The sequence below is a fragment of the Benincasa hispida genome, chromosome 8 (assembly GCF_027475165.1).
Source record: "Benincasa hispida cultivar pf3 chromosome 8, pf3_genome.v1.1, whole genome shotgun sequence".
In the NCBI taxonomy this organism is placed as follows: domain Eukaryota; kingdom Viridiplantae; phylum Streptophyta; class Magnoliopsida; order Cucurbitales; family Cucurbitaceae; genus Benincasa; species Benincasa hispida.
Genome location: NC_143485.1, coordinates 65386580 through 65409917, shown reverse-complemented (window position 1 = coordinate 65409917; position 23338 = coordinate 65386580). Strand labels below are relative to the sequence as shown.

Here is a 23338-nt window from a genome sequence, read left to right as displayed (position 1 = left end):
CCAAATCTACCTGATACCTGCATCCGTCTTTCACGTTTTCTTCTTCAAACGACAAAAGATCTCAGTCTATCGTCCTCTATCTTACCGGCTTTTACCTTTGTGTTCGCTTCACGTTGCTGCTGCTTTAAATTGTGAATTTCTTCAACTCTGATACCGAAATTTCTCGAACCAAAGTTTACTTCATCTTCATCATCTTCTCCGTTTGTGCTTTCAATTTTTCAAGGTTACAGTCTATCATCATATCCTTCAAGGTAATAATCATTCTCTTTTCTTTTCATTTCATTAATTCTTCTATTTAATCATACTTATTAAACATTATTGAACTTAATTTTGTTTAACTAGATAGTAAGCAAAAAAAAATAGTTAAAGTTGATGGAAGTAAAGGCAAAGAAAAGAAAATAATGAAAGCTGAATCATTAATAATTAGAGCAAAAATAAACAAATTTGAAGAGAAGAAGGTAAACTATCCATAGAACTTTAACAGCAATACATACTTGTTGTGCCTTTTGTCATCGATCTATCTTAGGAACTTTAGCAAAAACTTTAACATCAATCCATCTATATTTCATAAATTTGAATTAAGATAGATAGAGATAGAGGACTATCTCTGTCTATCTGAGATAGACTACAGATAGACAGAGATAGAAACTATCTCTATCTATCTCAGATAGACAATGATAAACATTGAACACTAATATCTGTTTCTATATGGTTTGCATTCTATATTAGTTTAGTTGAGTGGATCTATTCATAACTTTGAATTGAGATAGATGGAGATGAGATAGAAAGCGATAGAGCACTATCTCTATCTATCTCAGATAGACAGTGAGATATACAGAGATAGATATTATTAAATATTATTGATAGTTATCTTAATAATTGTCGGTGTTTTTCAAATTTTATTTTCTAACATATTGTTAAATATATCATTTCAACAGGTGGAACATAAATTGATCATGAAAAATGAGAATAGGTACTTAAAAGTTATAGTCTACTTTAGTGTAGAGGTCTTAAATTTGATAAGAACAAAGTTAGATGGAACAATTTTTCTAATAGTATTAAATGGCCTATTTGGACACTTTCTTAATATTAAAATGGCCAAAATACCCAACAAATTCCTCAACTACTTAATAAGAAGGCAATGCTATACAAAGAAGCCAAATGTCCTTGCATTTAACTTCAATGGCCATATAGCAAAAATTGGGTTGAAGGAATTTTGTTTAGTAATGGGTTGAAAGGCTCAAATTCCCTCAATTAGATTTAGGCCAAAGAAAAGTGTCTAAACTTAGGAATACTTTTTTTTCTCTTCATGACGATCATATAACAAGGAGAGATATAGAGAGAACTTTCAAAGCATTGTGCAATGAGGAGGAAGAGTCGTTGAAAGTTAAATTAGTCAATCTCTCCATCCTAAAAGCTCTTTTAATCCCCAAACAACAACACAACCATGTCAATTTCAAATATCTAAACATTTTAGATGATGAACAAGTCTTCAAAGAATATCTTTAGGGAAGATTGTCTTACAACCTAACCTATCAATTTTTTAAGAGAGCACCATATACTGAGAAGGATGTTGTCTACCTTCAAGGATTCCCATTAGTATTAGTTCATTGGGCTTTTGAGACAATCTCAAAACTTTCTGATTTAGATTTTGGATTTGGAATGAGACTTGGAATCAAAGGTCCAAGAATCATCACATGGGAGTACTTGGAGTCAGACGAATAGATGACTCTAAATGAGAACATTTTTGAAACTGAAGATGTAAGTAATTTCTTAAATGAGAATATTTTCATTGTCTATCACTTTAAGGATAGACAGTGATAGTGTTTTATCTTTGTCCATCACTAATAGACGTTGATAGACTAATATCACTGTCTATAACTGATGATGCTCATTTTTTTTCTTTAATAATTTAAATTTTTTGTTCACTTGTAGTTTTACATGAAACCACTTCATCCAATAGAAGAAAATTGTCAATCAATTTTCAAATATTTCATAAAAGTTGAGGTAGAGGAGAAAAGAAGGAAAAAAGAGAAGGCGAAATAAAGACAAATGAACGGAGAAAAGAATGAACAAATTCAAGAAGAAGAAGCAAATAGAATAATGACAAAAATTAGTGAATTAAGAAAATGCCAACAGAAAATAGTAAAAGAACGAAAACTTTTGAAACAAGACCAAGAAGAAATCAAAACAATGTTGAGGTCAATTATGAAAATCCTAAATTGTAGACTTCCATTAGAAAATCTTCCACAACAAAAACAGCATGAAGAAGATGTGGAAAAAAAATAAAGCATCTTCTCTTAGCTTTCGAATATTGGAAGAAAGTCATGATCTTGATATAATGGTTGACTATGCAACAACATATTTATCTGGGGTAAGTTTTTTTTTTTCTTTTTTGCATATTTATTAATTAAAATTATTTTTTCCTTGTAGATCCAAGTTGAAAATGAGAGTCAAAGGGAAAAGGAAAGAGAGGTTTGTATGTACGATAGACAATGATAATCCTCTATCACTATCTATCTTAATATTATATAATTTTTTAAATTTCTTACTTTCTTAGATAGAAAACAATATATTCTTAAATAGAAAACAAAAACAAATTGTTTTCTTGTAGGAAACTGAGATGCAAACACAACAACTTGAAACAGAAGATGATTTAGATCTGATTCCAACTACAAATTTGGAAACACTCAAAACACAACTGTTGCCTGAGGTTTGATTATTTTCTTAATCTATTTTTTTGTTCAAACAAAAGAGATAGAAAAGTGATAGTCCTTTATAACTTTGTATCTCAGATAAACAATCTCACATAGACTCTAATAGAGGTCTATTATTGTCTATCTAAGATAGACGGTGATAGAGTGCTTGCACGTAAATGAAGATGAAGAAGACAATGAAACTAAACTTAAATTGAAATAGAATAGGAAGAAGATGTTGAAATAGACAAAGAAGAACAAAAAACTGAAGTAGATGAAGTTGGACCAGAAGAAAATAAAAAAAAAAAAAAAAAAAAGAGAAAGAAGATCTAAACATAGAAATGAGAAAATAATAAATATGGTTGTTTATATACGTGATGATAGACAATGATAGTAGACTATCATTGTCTATCATTCAGTGTTCTTCTGATGAACTCCAATATCTTCTTGCAGCAAATCAATGAAGAAGAACAAATTGAGAAAGAGAAACAGGATGAAGAGAAAAAAAAAGTAGATAAAGAGAAACTAGAAGAAAACCAAGAGAAAGTAAATGCAGATCAAGTAGAAGAAGAGCAAAATGAGGAGGAACAAGTTGAAGAAGAGCACAAGGAAGATATCGATAAGGAAGAGAGTGAAGAGATTCACTTTCAGAACGAGAGACCAAAGAGAAACCAGAAGCGGAAGCAAATTATTGATGAGGAAGATGAAATAGAAGAAGAAACTGATAGTGAAGAGGATATGGATGAAGTGATTCAAACAAAAGGAAAAAAGAAAAAATAGAAGGAAAAGCAGCAAGTGCGGGGCAAACATAAAAAGTTTAGACCAAAGGTGCTAGAAGATACACACTTTCAAAAGGAGAGACAAAGAGGCAACCAAAACCAACCTAACATACACAAAAAATATCAAGAAGAAACATGAGAAGAAGAACGAAGTACAACCTTGAACTTTAACTTAAGAAGTACAAAATTGATGATGGATACTGCTCCAAGCTTTAGCTTGAACATTTCTCAAACTCAATCTCAACCTAAATCTCAATCTCAATCTTAGTCTCAATCTTGATTGTAGAATTACTTTATATAGTTTGTAAAGCTTCAAATTGAAGATTTCTTTGTACTTATTTTCTACTTTATACAATTTGTAAGTTTCTTTCTACTCGTTGACAATCAACTACTTCTGGAATTTATAAAATTAACATGTTTTTTTCATTGTCTTGTTGTACTATCACGATCTATATTAGGAACTTTAGCAACTATTGAAAAACTTTAACATCAATGTATACTTGTTTATCTGAGTAGATCAATTATTGATAAATATGAATTGAGATACTTCTATCTCTGTCTATCTGAGATAGAAAGTGATAAAGCACTATCATTATATATCTAAGATAGTTATTTCTATCTATCTTAAATAGATAGTGGTAGAGAGCTATCTCTATCTTAGATAGACAGTGATAGAGGGCTATTATTGATAAATTTGAATTAAGATAGATAGAGATAGATGACTATCTCCGTCTATCTCAGATAGATAGTGATAGACTTCAATGGTAAACACTAATATTTGTTTCTATAGTTTCTATATCATTTGCACTCTATATTTGTTTAGTGGAGTGGATCTATTTAGTTGAGTGGATCTCAGGGAGATAGAGCACTATCTCTGTCTAGATAGATAGTGATAGATGGCTATCATTGTCTATCTCAAATAGACAATGATAGAGGACTATCTCTGTCTATCTCAGATAGACAGTGATAGACTTCAATGGTAAACACTAATATCTGTTTCAATAGTTTCTATATCGTTTGCACTCGATATTTGTTTAGTCGAGTGGATCCAGAGAGATAGAGTATTATCTCTATCTATCTTCGATAGATGGTGATAGATGGCTATTACTGTTTATCCCAGATAGACAATAATAGAGGACTATTTTTGTCTATCTCAGATAGATAGTGATAGACTTCAATGGTAAACACTAATATCTGTTTATATAGTTTCTATATCATTTGCACTCTATATTTGTTTAGTCGAGTGGATCTATTTAGTTGAATGGATCTCAAAGAGATAGATCACTATCTCTGTATATCTTAGATTAACAGTGATAGATGGTTATCACTATCTATCTTAGATAGACAATGATAGAGGACTATCTCTATCTATCTTAGATAGATAGTGATAGACTTCAATGGTAAATACTAACATCTATTTTAATAGTTTCTATATTGTTTGCATTCTATATTTGTTTAGTTGAGTGGATCTCAGAGAGATAGAGCATTATTTCTGTCTATCTCAGATAGATATTGATAGATGGTTATCACTATTTATCTCAAATAGACAATGATAGAGGACTATCTCTATCTATCATATCGTATTTTTTGTTGGTAGATAATTGTTTACCATACATACTTATTTATGATAAACAATAATAATTTAACATCAATACATACTTGTTTATCTGAGTGGATCTATTATTGATAACTTTAAATTGAAATAGACAGAGATAGAACACTATCTAAGATAAATAGTAATAGAGGATTATCACTATGTATCTTAGATAGACAGAAGATGGGTATATCTGTCTATCTCAAATAGGCAGTGATAGACTTTAATGGTAAATACTAATATTTGTTTCAATAGTTTCTATATCGTTTGCACTCTATGTTTGTTTAGTTGAGTGGATCTCAGAGAGATAGAGCATTATCTTTGTCTATCTGAGATAGATAGTAATAGATGGCTATCACTGCTTATCTCAAATAGACAATGATAGATGACTATCTCTGTCTATCATATCGTATTTTTTTTGTTGGTAGATAATTGTTTACCATACATACTTGTTTATGATAAATAATAATAATTTAACATCAATATATACTTGTTTAATAACTTTAAATTGAAATAGACAGAGATAGAACACTATCTGAGATAGATAGTGATAGAGGACTATCACTATGTATCTTAGATAGACAGAGATAGATGGGTATATCTGTCTATCTAAGATAGACAGTGATAGAGAGCTGAGATAGGCAGTGATAGAGGGCTGAGATAGACAGTAATAGAGGGTTGGGATAGACAACTCAAGAACAAAATGTCAAAAAATATCATTCATAAACTCTAATGTCAATCCATATGTTTATACATATATTACAATGAAAAAATAATGATCAAATCATTTGATTAATTGGTTCAAGTTTGCAAGTTCTACTATTGTGGCCTTTACGATTACAACGAGTACATTTTGATGAACTTTTGAATTCACCTACAGATTGAATTATTTGTTTCTTAGGTCTTCCAGCTTAACGTTTAACAATAGAAGGTAATATTTTCATGATATCATCTTCAGCTCTCCAATCCAAATGAACTCCAACAGGTTGAACACAACCATTATATATTGCTGATAATGTTCTTCTATAATAAAAGTCAGCTACATAAGAATAGGTATCTAAATTAAGCATTCGGAGCATGGAAACTGCACATGCACATGAAATTTCCTCAAAATCCCATACTCGACAACTGCAAGATTCCAAATGTAGCTTAACAATGAACTGTTTATGTCCATTCATTATCTTGTATTCAGTATTACTAATGGGATCAACCTAATAGATAAATACGAGAAAGTAATCAGTATCAACAAATAGAATACTATCATTGTCTATCTAAGATAGACAGAGATAAAAATCTATCTCTGTCTATCTCAGATAGACACTATTAGTGCTTTATATCTTTGTCTATCTGAGATAGACAAAGATAGATCACTATCAATGTCTATCTGAGATAGATAGTGATAGATAGACAATAAGAAAAAGATAGAATTCCTACTAAGAAACTTCTTGAATTTTCATGTTCTCGCCGTAATATGTTCTCAGCCTAAGAATTCAAATGAGTTTTTATTGAAAAAGAAGCTTTACTTTGATCATGAAACCAATTTTTGCGATATATTTCTAATTGAACTTAGCATGCTAGCCACGGGAAATTCTCTAGCATCTTTAAAAACTAAGTTTATACTTTCTGCAACATTCGATGTCATCATTCCATACCTTCTTCTTTGTGAATATGCCTGAAACCATTTCTCAAATCCAACATTACTAAGATAACTTCTAATGTTTGGACAAATTAACTCCATGGATCTCATATGGTACTCAAAATCAGCAGTAGTGTAGGAATTAGTACAACTAAAGAAATAACTATCAAGCAATGGATCCTTAAAATGAAGTTTCAACTTTCTTAAGAGATGATGCACACACAATACTCAACATTAGCAAATACTCTTAAAACTTCTTTAGGAATGCTAAGATGCTTATTAGAAACAATGACTATATTCTTTCGTTCCCTAAAACCACTTTGTAAGTTTTCAAAAAATAATGTCCATGATGCGTCATTTTCAAAATCTATGATACTAGATGCAAGGGGAAAGATTTAATTGCTACTATTTATTGATGAAGTTGTTAATGGCATGCCACCAAACTTACACTTAAAAAACTGCCATCAATAAATATGATAGGTCTACAATACTTCCACCCCTCGATTGATGCACCAAAAGCCATGAAGTAAAACTTAAAATGACCATTATCATCCATTTCTAAGGCAGTGTAAGTACCTGTAAAAACACATAAAAAAAATTCTATCAGCGTAAATAATAACAAAAATGTATAGATAGATAGTGATAGATGTCTAGATAGACAGGGATAATTGTCTATCCTTATCTATTGTAGATAGACAGTGATAGACAACTATCCCTGTCTATCTGAGATAGACAATGAAAGACATATATCACTGTCTATCTACGATAGATAGATGGTGATAGAAATTTGCTAAACAAAATTTATCATACCTGGATTCATTTCATCCACTTTTTAAAAAAATCTTGGAATCAAGGTGTATGATTCAACTACATCACCTTTTAACATCTTTACTATGTATTCTTTTGCCCTCCAAGCTTTTTGATAACTTATATTAACTCCAAGTTTTGTACAAGTCTTATGGATAATGTCTTTAGGAATGGATTGATCAGTGAACATGAACCTAAATCATCAATCATGCAATTGCCAATTATTGATGAAGAAGCTTGCCTATGACAACTCCAAGTTGTGTTCAATGGACAGTCATGCTCAGAAATGTACTTCCTAAGCATTCACAATGCACTGTTCTCATACCAAGATGCCTTAACATACCAATTACAGCCTTCTTGCAAACATTTGAACTGACTTAAAATTTGATCTTGTAGTCCTAAATTGAAAACTATTATTGTAACATCCTGAATTTCAGGAAAATTTAAGTTAATTATCTAAAATTATTGAGTTTAAATTTTCCTTTCATTTGGAAAATTGGGGTTAAATTGAAATAATTGAAAAACTTTTATTGGTTAAATTGAATTTAATTGATTAGATATTTGAACTGATTATTTTGAAAATATTGAATTTTTCTTCCCTTTGATTTTGGATTTTAAGGCCAACTTAAAAAAAAAATTAAAAGAGATAATTAATTTCATGTGGCTTTGAATTGATTTAAATATTTGGAAAGATTTAATTTGTATTAAATTGATTGATCTTATACCCTTTAATTTTGGTTTTTGAAGTCTAAATTAAGATAATTTGAAAAGTTAATTGATTTCTAAATTTAATAGAATCTTTGGAGATTTTGGAGATATTGTGATAAAATATTTTATTTATCTTTTCAAAATTTGGAAAAAAAATCTCAATTCTTTTATTTTTTTTTCCAAATTTTGAAAAGATAAATAAAATATTAAAAATAAAAGAATTGAGATTTTTTTCGAAATTAAATGAGAGTGAAAAGAGGTCAAAAATTGGGAAAGAAAGCAATTCAATTTTTCAGCGATAACTTTCACAAAATTGTTGATTACTAGAATTTGAACCGTTGGATCGTGCTTAAATTTGGTCAGTCTGTTCGAGACATATAGAGTTTTATTTTGAATGGGTGGATTGTTGTTTGAAGCTCTGGTTTGTTCGCAATCACTGCTGAATAAAATCTATAAACTAGAAATTCCTCTTCTCTCTCACAAACCCTTCTCATGCAAGACCCTCACTACCAGCCGCTAGCCTAAACAATTTATGTCGTCCGACAGCAATACACGCTGCCTATCTATGGCAGCCATAAGTCGACGCGCCTTCGGCCGCCATTACCCTGATCTTTGCCGGGATTTTAAGGAGAACCTTGGAAAATTGGTGAAGATCGATTGGCTAATTAAATCGAGTACTGGAATTTGTCTTGGACCAAGCCATAACTTTAGATTGATTCAAGTGTGCTAAAGAAGTTCTAAGGAGATTTTTTGTGTGTTTTTTACTAAGTTAAGGTAAGTAATCTTACTATTGGAACTGCCCTAGTGCCCGACAATGATAATTATAATTTATTGAGGATTATTAATTAGTATGATATTTATGTCTGCCTTCATTAACTAAGGTTTGAAATGACTGGAGTCAGGAATTGACAAATATGATTTACTGAGGATATATTGATAGTTTGATGTTTATGTATGCCTTGTTGATATGAGAGTTTAAAAGGCTAGTTGCGCATAGAGATGTTTGAATACTAGTATGATTTGAGTATATTATTTTTATTGGAGATCCTGCTGAATCTGAGGAGGATGAGATGCATACATATGTTGTAAAGCTATGATGAAGAAATTTATATGTATATTGTAGAATCATGATGATGAGATGTATAAGTATGTTATAGAACCATGTTGAGATTGTGATGTCGAGATTATGATAGTGATTTTACTGATTAGTTAGAATGCCCATCAATTTATGTTTCCTTTGGGATTCACCAGTTTGTGTTTCCTTCGAGATTCACCAGTTTGTGTTTCCTTCGGGTTTCACTAGTTTGTGTTTTCTTCGGAATTCACCAGATTTTGTTTCATTCGGGATTCACCAGTTTGTGTTTCCTTCAAGTTTCACTAGTTTGTGTTTCCTTCAAGTTTCACTAGTTTGTGTTTTCTTCGGAATTCACCAGATTTTGTTTCATTCGGGATTCACCAGAGGTAGTGGGCATATTTAGCCACAGTAGGATAGAACTCAGCTTTTCATGTATGTATATGTCCAATGAGGACTAGGACATTTTATATGTTCCACTAGAGGTAGGCATCTAGAGGACATAGATGCCTAACTTGACCCTAGTAGTGGGGTTACTTACTGAGTATTTTATATTCATTCTTTCTCATGTTATTATTTCAGGTAAGGGTAGAGATGCACCAGCGATAGACATACGGAATTTGTGATCGAGCCACTAGGACTAATTTTATGCTTCTGCTCATGAGATTTAGATTTCTTTTCATGTTTTTCTTAACTTTCAGTTTTGATGTTTGAAACTTACTATTAAGAATCATTTTTAGACTTATTTATTATCATTTATGATTTATGGGTACTCTATTGTTGTTTTTAATATTTGAATTTAATGAAAGCCTTTTGCACTTACCTTATTTATTTAGCATTTATTTCACCATAAAAGAGTGTCGTTTTAAGTTCCATGCATGCATGTATTTAGTAACGGCCTAACTTAAGTCCTAGGGGGTCAGGTCGTTATAATTATTCACTGCATTTATGTAAAAACACTTTGAGAGTACTTCTTTACTTTCAAATATACTTTTTACCTTCAAATCACCATTAAAAAAAAATATATTTCTTATAACTTCATCATTTGAAGAAGAAGAATAACCTAAATATAATATTCTATCACCATCATCACCTACACTACTAATAGCACCCACACTACTAATAGCAGAAGAAGACCCTTCCAAAGAACAAACACTTATCTGAGCAACTAATGGATGTCTATTGATTGCATCTTTAGTCAAAGTCAAATACCAAAAAACATCATTGTCCTTTTTTATTGGAACCACAGTTTGAATATTATTTTACAAAATCCAGTAAAACTGACAAATCTACCAATCAATTCAATCGAATCTCTTCATATGTTAAACCGACTAAACCATTAAAGTTTATATAGTCATCTACCAAAATTCCACCAACCTTATAATTCTCATAACAGTGATAATCATTACACTGTCTGATAACTTGTAGAAATACAAGCTATTGTAGCATTTTTTTTTAAATTATGAAGGCTAATAAGTAGAATATGTGTTAATAACACCAAGAATTCATATGAAAAAGTGAGCTTGCGTTGACCAGCACCGAAGATCCTCAGTAACCCTATATCATGCGTTATTCTGCATCAAAGTGTCTATTTTTACAGTTATTGCAGGAATTGATCTCATGCATTGGTCCCAGACCGCCACAAGGCTAACTGCATGCATTGATCGTCATGAAGACTAATTCATTGCATGGAATGTTGCATCTACAAAATGATAATCATGATAGAAGGATGATCGCGAGGTGGGTGGAATGCATTGAAACTTCAGAATAAACAAGCATGAACGCATTCCTTGGGAGTATCAGTAAGATAAGGTGATGCTGACATTTCCTATACCGCGATAGAAGTAGGAGTGAGTCAGAATGGAGTATTAAAACTGTCAGCGTTTGAACTCTATAAATAGAGTCTTGAAGCTTAACTTCAAACCATTCGAGTTTTTGCCTTAAGGTAGATTCTAGTGATCACAGATGAGAGCAAGAGCAAGACATTCTATGAGGGTTCTTCACCTCCACAGCCCCTTCCGAGTGACGATCGAAATTTCACTAGAGATAGAGCTCGAGAGAGACTTCTCCACCATCCATCCACGACACCACCACCAACCTTGATGCATTTCGGATGAAAAGCAAGAGATTGCTTACATCTAGCCCTCCACCTCGCCTCTTATATCTGTATTATTTTACATTTTGACTTAAGACATTAATACATTTTGTAATCAAGGCATCTCTTAGTCCTTCAGTACCATCTTCATCATCTTCTTCTTATTTATCATCATCTACATTCATCATTTAGTTAAGTATCGAAGACAATCTCATACTCAGTCATGCGGCCTAGAGATATGACGCATGTAGACCACCGAGGGGTGTGCATTGCAAGAGTACAGAGAGTTAATCCTCTTTGCTTGATGTGAGGTTGTCGCAATGCTTGTCTATGAACTGATTAGCTACAACCAACTGCCCGAGAGGGTAAGTAGTGGAACACACTAAAGCAAAGTAAGCATTGTTCCTAAAGATAGGAACGATCTTATGCTCGACGCAACCATGCATTATAGAGATATAAGCATGCGGCCAACCACCGAGAGGTGTGAGATGCATTAGTGTGGCGAGCTGGGATTACTCGAGCGACCAAACATAATGAAGTCACCTTAAAATGCGTTAACAGTTGCAGCATCTCTACCAATCCTCAGTTAAACTTTCATTGCTCAATCTGTTTAGTTAAGAGTAAGAATAGTGCATAATCCATTAACTTCTGTCTTTTTACTTTTATTCATTGCCTCAAACGCATTACTACATAAACATTATTTAGTACAAGTTCCTGTGTTCAACCTTGGATCATCCCGAGAAACTTGCATTCTCGTTATACTTGGCAAGAAAGCAAGAAAACTTGTGATAAGAATGCATTGTCATTGCATACGCACTTAACACATATTGCATATTTTTCAGTCCAACACATGATCATCAACGCATAGAGATTAACGCATAACAAAAGATGTGCATTTTTCCTCTCCCTTTTCCTACCAGCAAGCATAAAAAACAACTATAGGAATATTCATGGTATTCTACAAAATGAAAAAATATATATATATTATATGAGAAACTCATATTGAAACTCTATCACTAAGATTTTGTAAGAAACTCATAATCAAAATATCCAATAGTGATAGGCAGAAATAGAGTTATATCTTTGTCTATAAGTGATAGACAAAGATAAAACTCTATCACTGTCTATCAATAGACAATGATAGAGTTCTATCTCTATCTATCACTATAGATATGCATAGTGATAGACACTATCTATGTCTATCTCTGTCTATCTGATGTTCCAACCATATAAGCTATTATAAATGGAGTGAAGATCAATCAAAGATAGAGTTATATCTTTGTCTATCCCTGATAGACAAAGATAGGTGTTTATCTCTGTCTATTTGTGATAGAAAAAGATAGAGTTATATCTTTGTCTATCACAGATAGACAAAGATAGGCATTTATATCTATCTATTTGAGATAGACAGAGGTAGAGTACTGTCTCTATCTATTGGAGATAGACAAGTAATAATATAATATATCATCAATCATTTATGTACTTTCAATTGAATAAGATGTTAATCGTGTTCAAAATTTTAAGAATTTGATAATCCAACCATATAAGCTATTATAAATCGAGTAAAGATCAATCAAAGATAGAGAGTTCTATCGACAAAGATAGGCATTTATCTCTGTCTATCTGAGATAGACAAATAATAATACAATACATCATCAATCATTTATACACTTTCAGTTGAATAAGATGTTGATCAAGATCCGATGTTCCAACCATATAAGCTATTATAAATAGAGTGAAGATCAATCAAAGATAGAGTTCTATCTTTGTCTATCTGTGATAGACAAAGATAAAGTTCTATATTTGTCTATCCCTAATAGACAAAGATAGGTGTCTATATCTGCCTATCTGAGATAGATAAATAATAATACAATACATCATCAATCATTTATGCACTGTCAAAAATAAGATATTGATTGTGTTAAAAAATTTATGAACTCAATGTTTCAACCATATAAGCTATTATAAATGGAGTGAGGATCAATCAAAGATGGAGTTCTATCCTGATAGACAAAGATAGGCGTCTATCTCTGTATATTTGTGATAGACAAAGATAGGCGTCTATATCTATCTATCTGAGATAGACAGAAATAGATCACTATCTCTATCTATATCGACTCTTTTCAATCTGATCCTCTGCTAATTTGGAATTTTCAACTAATTGGCTTCCAAAATTGCTTTGCAGTGATGTATGCAACAACTTGTTGGAATTGTGGAGCAAAAGTTCAATAGTTTGGTTTATGAATTGGTTCGAGAACAGTTGTTGTCCTCTGAGTTTTTTATTTTTATTTTTATTTTTTTGCATAAAAAAACATTAGAGTGAAGAGAATACTGTGAAATTCGAAGAAGAACTGTTTTTCACTCGGCAACGCAATGTGAGACATTGCAAAGCAACGGAAGAAGGAGAAGAAGAAGTACCTATGTGATCGATCGAATCAAAAAGAAGAATAAAACCTCTGAGTTGTGTGGTGACAATGAAATGATCAATTGAAGTGAAATCGGGGAAGAAAATGAATTGGAATCGGCGATTGAACAAAATTGTTTTGGAATTGAATGAAAATGAAGCTCAGAAGAAGAAGAGGAAGAAGAAGAACAACAACAACAACAACAAAACGTTGTAGGAAATCGAGGGTAGTTTTGGAATTTTTTAAAAAAATATCTGTCAATATGATTTTTTGCCATAATATGTAAATACTTTGTATTTTTTTTTCTATTTTTGACAAATTCCCTAAAACAAATCATACTTTCCGATAATATGTTCAGATTGGGATACTGATGACAAATAATATTGAGGTAGTATTTAGCCCACTAAGTGGAGTTAGTAAGTCTAGATTTAACATGTTTGAGTTAGTGAGTTTGTGTTTGGTTGTAACGTTGTAAGATCGAGTTTCCAAAAGTAGATTACGAGGGAAGACGAAGTTACTTGATAAATGTGAAAAGTAAAAATAGATGAAAAGATGAAGTTCTTTGATAATGTGAAAAGTATATTAAAAAATGAAAAGATAGAGTTAATTTTTTTTAATGAAAGACGGAGTTACTCGATAAATGTGCAACTTCAATAATGTTTATTAATAAAGTTGATGAGTTGTTTACACTAACCTAAAAAGTTGGTGAACCAAATGGTCACTAAGTTCGTCAAATTTTGAAATCATAACAAAAAAAAAAAAAAAAAAAAAAAAAAAAAAAAAAGTGAACAAAATAGAACACAGTTTCGTGGAAGGTAATAGCTATTGAATTCAAATTGGTATTTCTCACAAGAATCACTTGCATTGTACAAACTGAATCTCAAATGTTTAAACAAAACATTCATACATATTCAGATGAATCTGTATATTTTCATCTCAAACTATGACATAAAGGAACCAGTAATTAATCCTATAAACAATCACAGCAGAGTCTTTGACAAGCAATTGAAGGTTTTTGATAAATTTCTTCAATATTGCTCAACAATCTATGGCAATGCAGCTTTGTGCAACGGTTGTACTGTCAACTTGGTTCACAAATGGGTTTATCTTCACCCAAACAAGTGAGAAAACTGATGCTAACAGTACTGACCATAGAACAACAATGGTTGGAGTCCGGTTTTGGCGACCCATGAGACCTTTGAGGAATGGATAGAGATGAAAAATCACCCAGAAGGCAAAAAAGACCTTGCCAAAAAGAGGTCCCCAAGCTTCATATCCACCATTTAATGCATCAGAAAATCCAGCAACAACACCGACCATGTTAATGACGATAAGTGTTGTAGGAGGGATCAAAAGTGTTGTCCATTTCACCATATAAAGCTCTCCGAACTCAGTGTCGTCAGCTGCCTTTGCAGTAACTGTGAAGTTGGTGTCTACGCCAGCTAACATCTTGAGGAACCCTTGGAAGACAGCAAAGAGATGGGCTGAGACGCCTCCTATGACCCAAAATTGCTCATTACGCCATATATCTTCGATGCTCACACCACTCCAACGCAGCTCAAGGACACTTGTGAGAATGATGGACAAGAAGAGACCAAGAAAAAGGGTACTTGCTAGGTTTGAGAGCTGCAAGATGTTAAAGAGATGACTTGTTTTAAAGAAGCAAAACTAATGAGCAAAAAACGTGAGGAAACATACAGAAGGATTTTCATGATAATAGGGATATACAGTCCCACAAATGCAAGAGCCACATAATTCTACTTGAATATTTCCAAATACTATGAACAGACGAGGCAAAAAAAATGCTTCTTGAAGTACACATTTTGTGTTAGTTAGAACAACAATGCGAGGGTAGATATATTTACCGTTGGTATGATAAATTTTCCAGTCAGCAGGCAGATTGCAGGCAATGAACAGTAGGCAATTAGAGGGAGGGAGGTGAACGGATAGACAATGGTGTTTATGTATGCCATTCTTTGGAGCCATTTGAGCCGACCACCTGCGAATCCATACCATAATGGACAATGTCTACTGAGAAAAATCTCAACAGATCCAAGTGCCCATCGAAGAACTTGGTGCAGACGATCGGAAAGATTAATCGGTGCCGATCCTTTGAATGCTGGCCTCACGGGCATGCAGTAGATGGACCTCCATCCTCGGCAATGCATCTTGAAACCCGTTAAGATATCCTCAGTGACTGAACCGTATATCCAACCAATCTGAAAAGCAGAACCATAAGCCCAAAAATGGTGGACAAGTGTTCAGAAAATAGTTCAAATAATGTGCTAGTATCAACTAAAACCAACCTCTTTTCCCCAGGCAGTCTTCTCTTCATAACCACAGCCAATGACATGAATTGCTTCTTTAATCAAAGTAGATGGATTTACAGATTCTGCAACTCCTCCATTTTCCATTAGTGTAGACTCAATAAATACAGAAGATAAGCCAAAAGTTTTCTCAAAGCTTAATTGAGAAATTAGCATTGACCTCTCGTATTCATCATAATCTGTAGAACAAAGCCAAGACTAAATTTAATGACAAGCCGAAGAACTACTGCTTTAAATTTCTAAAACCAAGTTCCACCAAGATTATACTTACTATCTATTTCCCTGAGATTAAAGATTGCAGCATCAAGCTCTTCTCTTTTTGCATCTCTCTGAATCTCAGTCGGATCTTTTGAGATCTTATTGGAAGGACAGCAGCACGAGCAGCAGCCACACCAAGAGCAGGATGATGAGGATGTCTTAGATATGCTAGGCAGAGTAGGAGGTCCGTAGCCATAAAGAGCCTGTCTATTGAAAACGCAACCTGTACCCACGTAAACTGGTCCCTGGATGCCATCCAATCCTTTCATGTTCACCTGAAACAAAAATGAAAATCCTCAGAACTGAAGAACTCAGATGCTCTTATGAAACATGGAAGATTTCTATTAATTATTCTTCTGCAGGGAATGGATAGAGTGATCATATATGCCTTTAGAAAATAAAACCAATTTAAACTCACATCAAAGAAAACTGTGTTACGATTGGCATATCGATCACTTCGATCAATGCCATCAAACCTCTGAGGAAATTGAACATAGCATACATCTCGGCCTACTTGTGGGTCCATCAAGAAACACATTGCCTCACGTATAGCTTGGCTATTGTTAACATAGTGATCACAGTCAAGGTTGAGAATGAAGGGGGCGTTTGTGAGGACTGCAGATACTCTCACCTGTTTAAGGACAAAAATATTTGATCATACACCTTTTATGTGCCTGCAAACAAATAAAAGTATGGTAGATAATTGAGTACCAGAGCATTTTCAGCACCAGCTTTTTTGTGATGTTGGTAACCAGGCCTCTTCTCTCTGGACACATAGACTAGTCGAGGGAGTTCATTGCCCTCTATGTCATGGGCGCCAGTATTTCCAAGAAAAACCTGAAACAATCCATCCTTGATCCTCGGTGATTGAACATTTTGATTCAATTTTTCAATTGAAAAACAAAGTAAGCGTGTTGATGGACCACTGAACAAAATGGGCACAGAAAAACAGAAGGGAACAGACATAATTTCAAAGATATTAAAATTCTAATGGACAAGCAGACAGGTCTTGAACCATTTTGAAATAGAGATTTTTATGACCACTTGATGAACTTTAACTGGGGAAATTTATAACTGAAGAACTTCAGAAATCTTCAATCATGGCTGAACATATAAACAAAAACATATTCAATCCTATGTCAATCAAAATTGATCCAGGATTGATACAATTTGAACTGAACTTTTCTATTCAGGCAAGATATTCAGAGAGTCAAACATTTCATGATGTACAAGATAAACTAGCATTAATTTGCTTAGATAATTAAAGAGTATAATAGGAGGTGAACATTCTTTTCTGTTAGTAGAATTAGCAAATGCAATAAAATGAAAAGTGTTTAACCTGAATCATTCCAGGGTGGTCACGTGGGTTATTTCCTGGCCAAGCTGTTCCATCTTGCATGGACCAGCCTTCATCAGGCGTTTTCTGAGCCTTCGCTACCAAAGCATTAACTCGTACTTTAAACTCTTCATAAGCTCTCTGCCACAGATCACCAGACTAATTGTTAAATAACTGTTTCCGACCATTGACATACTAAATGATATATTTTTAATACAAATCAAGCAAGTCACTTAGTCATGGCAATGACTAACGAACAAGGAGCAGAATATGAAGAGGAAGCTTGAAGTTCTTACTTTCATTGCTCTACGTTCCTTGACAAAAGAAGGTTGCACTTTATCTTTCAAATAGTCTATTTTCTGAGAGAAGTAAAACTCAGGAGCTCGGGGTTCAATGGAGAATTTCTTGCAGAATGGAACCCACTTTCTTGCAAAGTCAGCTGTTTCAACTAGAGACTCAAATGAAAGCATAGCTGCACCATCGTCAGACACGTAGCAGGAGACTTTATCAACAGGATAGTCCACAGCAAGGATTGAAAGCACGGTATTGGCAGTGATTAGTGGAGGTTCTTTCAATGGATCAACAGTACTCACAAAAAAATCCACAGCAGCAAGCTGGGAAGGTTCTCCCTCTCTTTCAAACCTGACGTCAAAACAGATGAACACAATCGATAACATATCAGGAGCATTAGATTGAAGCACCCATACCCACCACCTTTTTTATTCCTAATTAGTTAGTATTCCATATTATATCTGACATTTTTATCATTCTTCCTGGACTAAATGGTACCCAGATATATTTCCTGCAGCCCAGTTACAATGTTTTGTGAAGTGAAGAAAGGGGCATTGACTGAAAAGTTAAGCGAAAAGACTATCACAGTATTATTTTGCCATATCAGACCATAGCTCAACTAGTTAAGCAAGTGTTCTCAATTAAGAAGGTTCAAATCACCCTACCCTTATTGTTGAACTTAAAATGAGAAAACTTATTAAAACAGTCCACATAATTATTTAGAGACAAACTATTACAACTAAGTGAGGGCAATAGATGGAATCTCCAAAACTTTTTGATATGGTATAGTACCCAAAAAAAGAATTATGAAAACAACACTCCCAAATTACTTCGGCTTCATTTGATAACTATTTTATTTTTAGTTTTTAGTTTTAAAAAATTAAACTTATAAACATCACTTCCACCCCTTATTTCTTTGTTTTGCTATTCACTTTCTACCCATATTTCCCAAAACCCAGTGAAGTTTTGACAACTTAAAAAGTAATTTTTAAAAACTCGTATTTTATTTTAGGATTCTAATAATTCAAGTATTATTTTAAGAAATATGAAAACCATAGTAGAAAAATTCGGAGGAAACAAGCATAAATTTTAAAACAGAAAATAAAAAGTAAAACCATTATCAAACAGGGCCACATCAAGAAGTTCTGCTCTCCTACCTGGCTGATAATCTGTCAATGAATGTGTCTCTGCAGACGGGAAACCATTTAGGGAACTGATCCAACACCCAGGAGAAGGCGAACCAGATTTCGCATATGATAGAAGTGAGCCATAGACCAAAAGCACTATCAACAGGATTGGTTATTCGATACTGAAAGAAAAGAGCTAGAATGATCAATCGCATGATTATCACAATTCTGTACGGTGTTAATCTGCTGGAAGGAATTGGATAAACTGAAGAAAATGAGTGTGTAACCCCAGCCTCCCCTGAAATCCTGGAAGAAAAAAAAAATTCATATTTTTCATAAGCTGTTACGACAATATCATATAATCAGAAGAATGTAATTCCACTCTTTCCTCTGACTAAAATTTATAACATTAGCTTACATTCTCCTCAGAAATATGATGTCAAAAATCTAAGTCATTAAAAAGTATGCACATATGAAGCCAGTTCAATAGAAAAGCAAATCAGCACACAGAAACCAGCTTTTATCTCCAATCATGCATTCAAAATGTTAGAGACATGACCAATATGACCATTAAATTCTTAGAAATCAGATGGGAAAAAAAAAAACACCAAGACCTGCTTGTACTTACTGTTTCTCTTCCATTTGCTGATGGACAGGAATTTGAGCTTCCTGTTCAGTCTTCACGGTAGGCCGTTTCTTTTTATTCTTCTTATCCTTCCAACTCTCTACTCTGTTCTTCCAAATTGGGTTCCCAGATTCATCATTCAATTCTTCACAAAACCAGGAAGAGATTATTAAGAATAGGAACAATATCAAAGGCTCCCAACATGATTCATAAAATGTAAATTCATTACCACTATCCACTGTCGACACACTACTGACATGTCTAGCATGAACTCCAACGTCCTAAGCAAAAAACAAAAGCATAAAAGAAAAGTAAGAAATAACTTTGAGAGAGTCTAATATTAAGGAAATACAATAGTAAACACAAGTAAACAGAACTAACAAAATAAATTGTACCTCAGAATGACTGAGATGAGATGCCATTGTGTTTCGATCTCCTGATCTCTTTGTATCAGCATCCATCAGCAAGTTCTCTGAAAATTCAAAACATGCTAACAAATTCAGAATGACTTATTTATGAGATTAAAGAGTGCGAAATATAGGATCAAAATGACTTTCTAAATATTTTTAAGCACTTAACAAGTCATTCCAAACAGGTTTATAACTCCATAGGTACTCCAAACTTCCTAACCAATTCCTTTAAGTATTAGCAAATCCATAGTTAACATAACTCCCTACGTTAGAGTATCCAAGACTATCACAACTCTCAAACAACTTATGGTCAATTACAAATGAACTCAAACAGGAATAGAACTGCCACTCAATGAAATTCAATTGCCTGAACAGAAAAGGCACAAGACTCCAAAATGAAAGCAAATAGGATAGTTCAACCGATCAGAAGATACCGTCAAATGGAGAGCCACACCGCAAGCAAACATTTCGGCCTTCCTTAATATCATATTGAACGCAGACTCTACAAATAGGAAAATGGCACTCATGGCAAGCAACGAAAACCTCGCCATTGCCATCAACTCCGACTGGTTCACCACAAGTGTGGCAAATGGGAATATCAGAAACCATCATCCTGTTTCTCACTTGCCCTTTCTCCAAACCCAAATCAAAGCTTTGGTCCTCGAAGCCCCTAAATCCAGGGTTTGGAGGTGATTTTAAATGGAATACGCAGAACCCAGATGGGTCGTATCAATCTGTGCGAGAAGAGGGGTGAAAGCATTTTAGAAATGGGGGGAAATGGAGGGTAGTAGTTGGAAAGATGAGAGGTTGGGAAGTTGGTTTCACCCATCTGCAGAGGAGAGGAAGAAGAGATGAGAAGCAAAGTGTGTGTAGAAACAGATTTGAATTTTTGCGGGAAGTGTAAGCAAAGATTTAGTTAGGGAGAGTACGTCTTTGATTTGAACTACTAACAGACAATTGTGCACCAAACCAAACCGCTGCAGGAGAAACTAGAAAGTAACCCCACAAACGCAAGCAACTCTAGTCTGTGAATCTTCTAATTGAAGTGCGCTCCTTACTAGAGTGTGAATCTTCTTCTTTCGAACTAGACCTATGAAATGATCAATAGAAAGAAAACTATTGGCGGAAAAAAATCAAAACTTGGCTACTGTTGATTCATGGATTGGTTAACCGTTGAGTTCATATGAATGAATGATCAATGAAGTCGGTTTAGTCCAGCTGAAATATCCTGATTTCACAATTTACCCTTGTTTTCTTTTCTTTTTTCTTTTTTCTTTCTTCCTTTTTTTTTTTTTTTTTTTTAATAATAATTTCAATTAGGTTAACTTTGAAATGTTTTACTTCTATCTTCAACTTTGGTTTTTTTAAAAATAATAATAATGGTTGTAAACTTGCGTAGCACGATGAAAACCAATAAAATATAATATAATAAAATAAATAATAAAATAAATTAAGCATAATATATAAATAAACAAAATAAAATAAATTAGTAAAATATAAAATAAGAAATTTCTCTAAATTCTCCACTTTTTCCAATTTTCATGGAATTTGCGCAATGTTTTTGTGTATTCCAAAACCCACCAAATGTCACCATAAAGGCAATTTGGCAAGTAAGAGGTGGATTACATGGATACTAATAATGTGTAATGTTGAAACACATGGATAACACTTTGAAAAATGGGGGCACGACACATGATCAATGGACACTAAACATGAGCATCTAATGAGCATTTATTATCATAATATTTATAATACTTCCCCTTAGATATCCATTATATATATATGAAATATGTCTCGTTAAAACCTTACTAGGAAAAACCCAATAGGAAAAAAAATCCTAGTGAAGGAAAAAAAGTACATATTTTATATAAAATACTCCTAAAAAGTATATTTACTCACCCTCATAAAAACATCACTTGAAATCTTTGAGTCACCACATTTCAATGTTATGCACCAGTGTTTCAAAATTTGCAATAGGTAATGCCTTTGTAAATAATTCTGTCAGATTATCTTTCGAACAAATGTGTTGTACAGTGATGTTGTCATTTTCTTCAAGATCATGAGTATAGAAAAGCTTTGGTGAAATATGCTTTGTTCTATCTCTTTTAATATATCCTCCTTTGATTTGAGATATGCTTGTTGTGTTGCATTCGTATAATATTGTTGGAAGATTTTTAGTAGAAGACAAGCCACATGTTTACGAATGTGTTGAGTCATTGATCTTAGCCATACACATTCTCGGCTAACCTTATGGATTGCAAGAATTTTAGCATAATTTGAGGAAGTAGCTATTGTGGTATGTTTCCTTGACCACCACGATATAACAGTTCTTCCACATGTGAATAGATAACCTATTTGAGACCTAGTTTTGTATAGATCAGATAAATATCTAGAATATACATAACTAACTAGATCAAAATTTAATTTATTTTAATAAAATAAACCCATATCATTCGTTCCTCGGAGATAACAGAGAATATGCTTAATTTTGTTCCAATGTCTTTATGTTGGAGAAGAACTATATCTTGCTAACAAATTTACTGAAAATGCAATATCTAGTCCGGTATTATTAGCAAGATACATAAGTGCACCAATTGCACTAAGACTTCAGGACCAAGAAATTTTTCATTACCATCTCGAGATCAAAATATATCTTTCCTCACATCTAATGAACAAACTTTGATTGGAATGTTTAATGGATGTATTTTGTGTTGGGGTTAATGCCCTAAAGTCTCGTGTCCTATAGTTTGTAAACATTTTGTACGAACGCTTGTGTTGTTAATGTGTGACATTAACTTCACATCTTGTATTTTTGTTCAGTTACTTGTTTTACTTGCTTTATCACAAACCAATAAACATAAAATCCCTGGTTATCTGTATGTGACTCAAGTATGTATGTGGTGACTATAAGTGGATCATGTTTTGAGTGATAACCAAAATGGTTTGTAGTATATGGATATAGGAAGGAAACCTTATCTTGGTTACACTACGGATGTGGCCCGCTTTGTGGAATGGTCACAAGTGTTGTGACTTATCACAGATGGTCTGATCCTGATCACTCGTGTTGGAAGATGCAAGCGGGGGCATCCTATACAAAGATTTTATATAAGACCTGACCACGAAGTGTTAACGTCTCGTTATATAACACCGTTCATGACAAAGACTTCACTTC

At 33.3% G+C, this 23338-nt stretch overlaps 2 protein-coding genes and 1 pseudogene across 3 annotated transcripts; 1 reads left to right on the top strand and 2 right to left on the bottom strand.

Annotated features, from left to right (window-relative positions):
* The first annotated feature begins 2618 nt into the window (after positions 1-2618).
* LOC120082708 (uncharacterized) lies at positions 2619-3756 on the top strand. Its single transcript, XM_090315977.1, has 2 exons — positions 2619-2713; positions 3150-3756. The coding sequence occupies exons 1-2, from the start codon at positions 2624-2626 to the stop codon at positions 3474-3476; spliced, it is 417 nt and encodes a 138-aa protein (XP_090172103.1). The 5' UTR covers positions 2619-2623; the 3' UTR covers positions 3477-3756.
* Positions 3757-5848: 2092 nt separating this feature from the next.
* LOC150034797 (uncharacterized) lies at positions 5849-6816 on the bottom strand (annotated as a pseudogene).
* Positions 6817-14596: 7780 nt separating this feature from the next.
* On the bottom strand, positions 14597-21359 carry IRX1 (cellulose synthase family protein). 2 transcript variants are annotated; one of them, XM_039039688.2, is made up of 14 exons: positions 21096-21359; positions 20601-20995; positions 20152-20228; positions 19986-20037; positions 19760-19901; positions 19162-19437; positions 18010-18355; positions 17717-17854; positions 17089-17214; positions 16796-17008; positions 16391-16652; positions 16099-16298; positions 15658-16011; positions 14597-15418 (listed from the first exon to the last, which is right to left on the bottom strand). In XM_039039688.2, the coding sequence occupies exons 2-14, from the start codon at positions 20776-20778 to the stop codon at positions 14831-14833; spliced, it is 2952 nt and encodes a 983-aa protein (XP_038895616.1). In that variant the 5' UTR covers positions 20779-20995; positions 21096-21359; the 3' UTR covers positions 14597-14830. The 2 variants fall into 2 exon arrangements, with proteins under 2 accessions (XP_038895616.1, XP_038895615.1); XM_039039687.2 differs by having other exon boundaries at positions 20601-21359.
* Positions 21360-23338: the final 1979 nt, after the last annotated feature.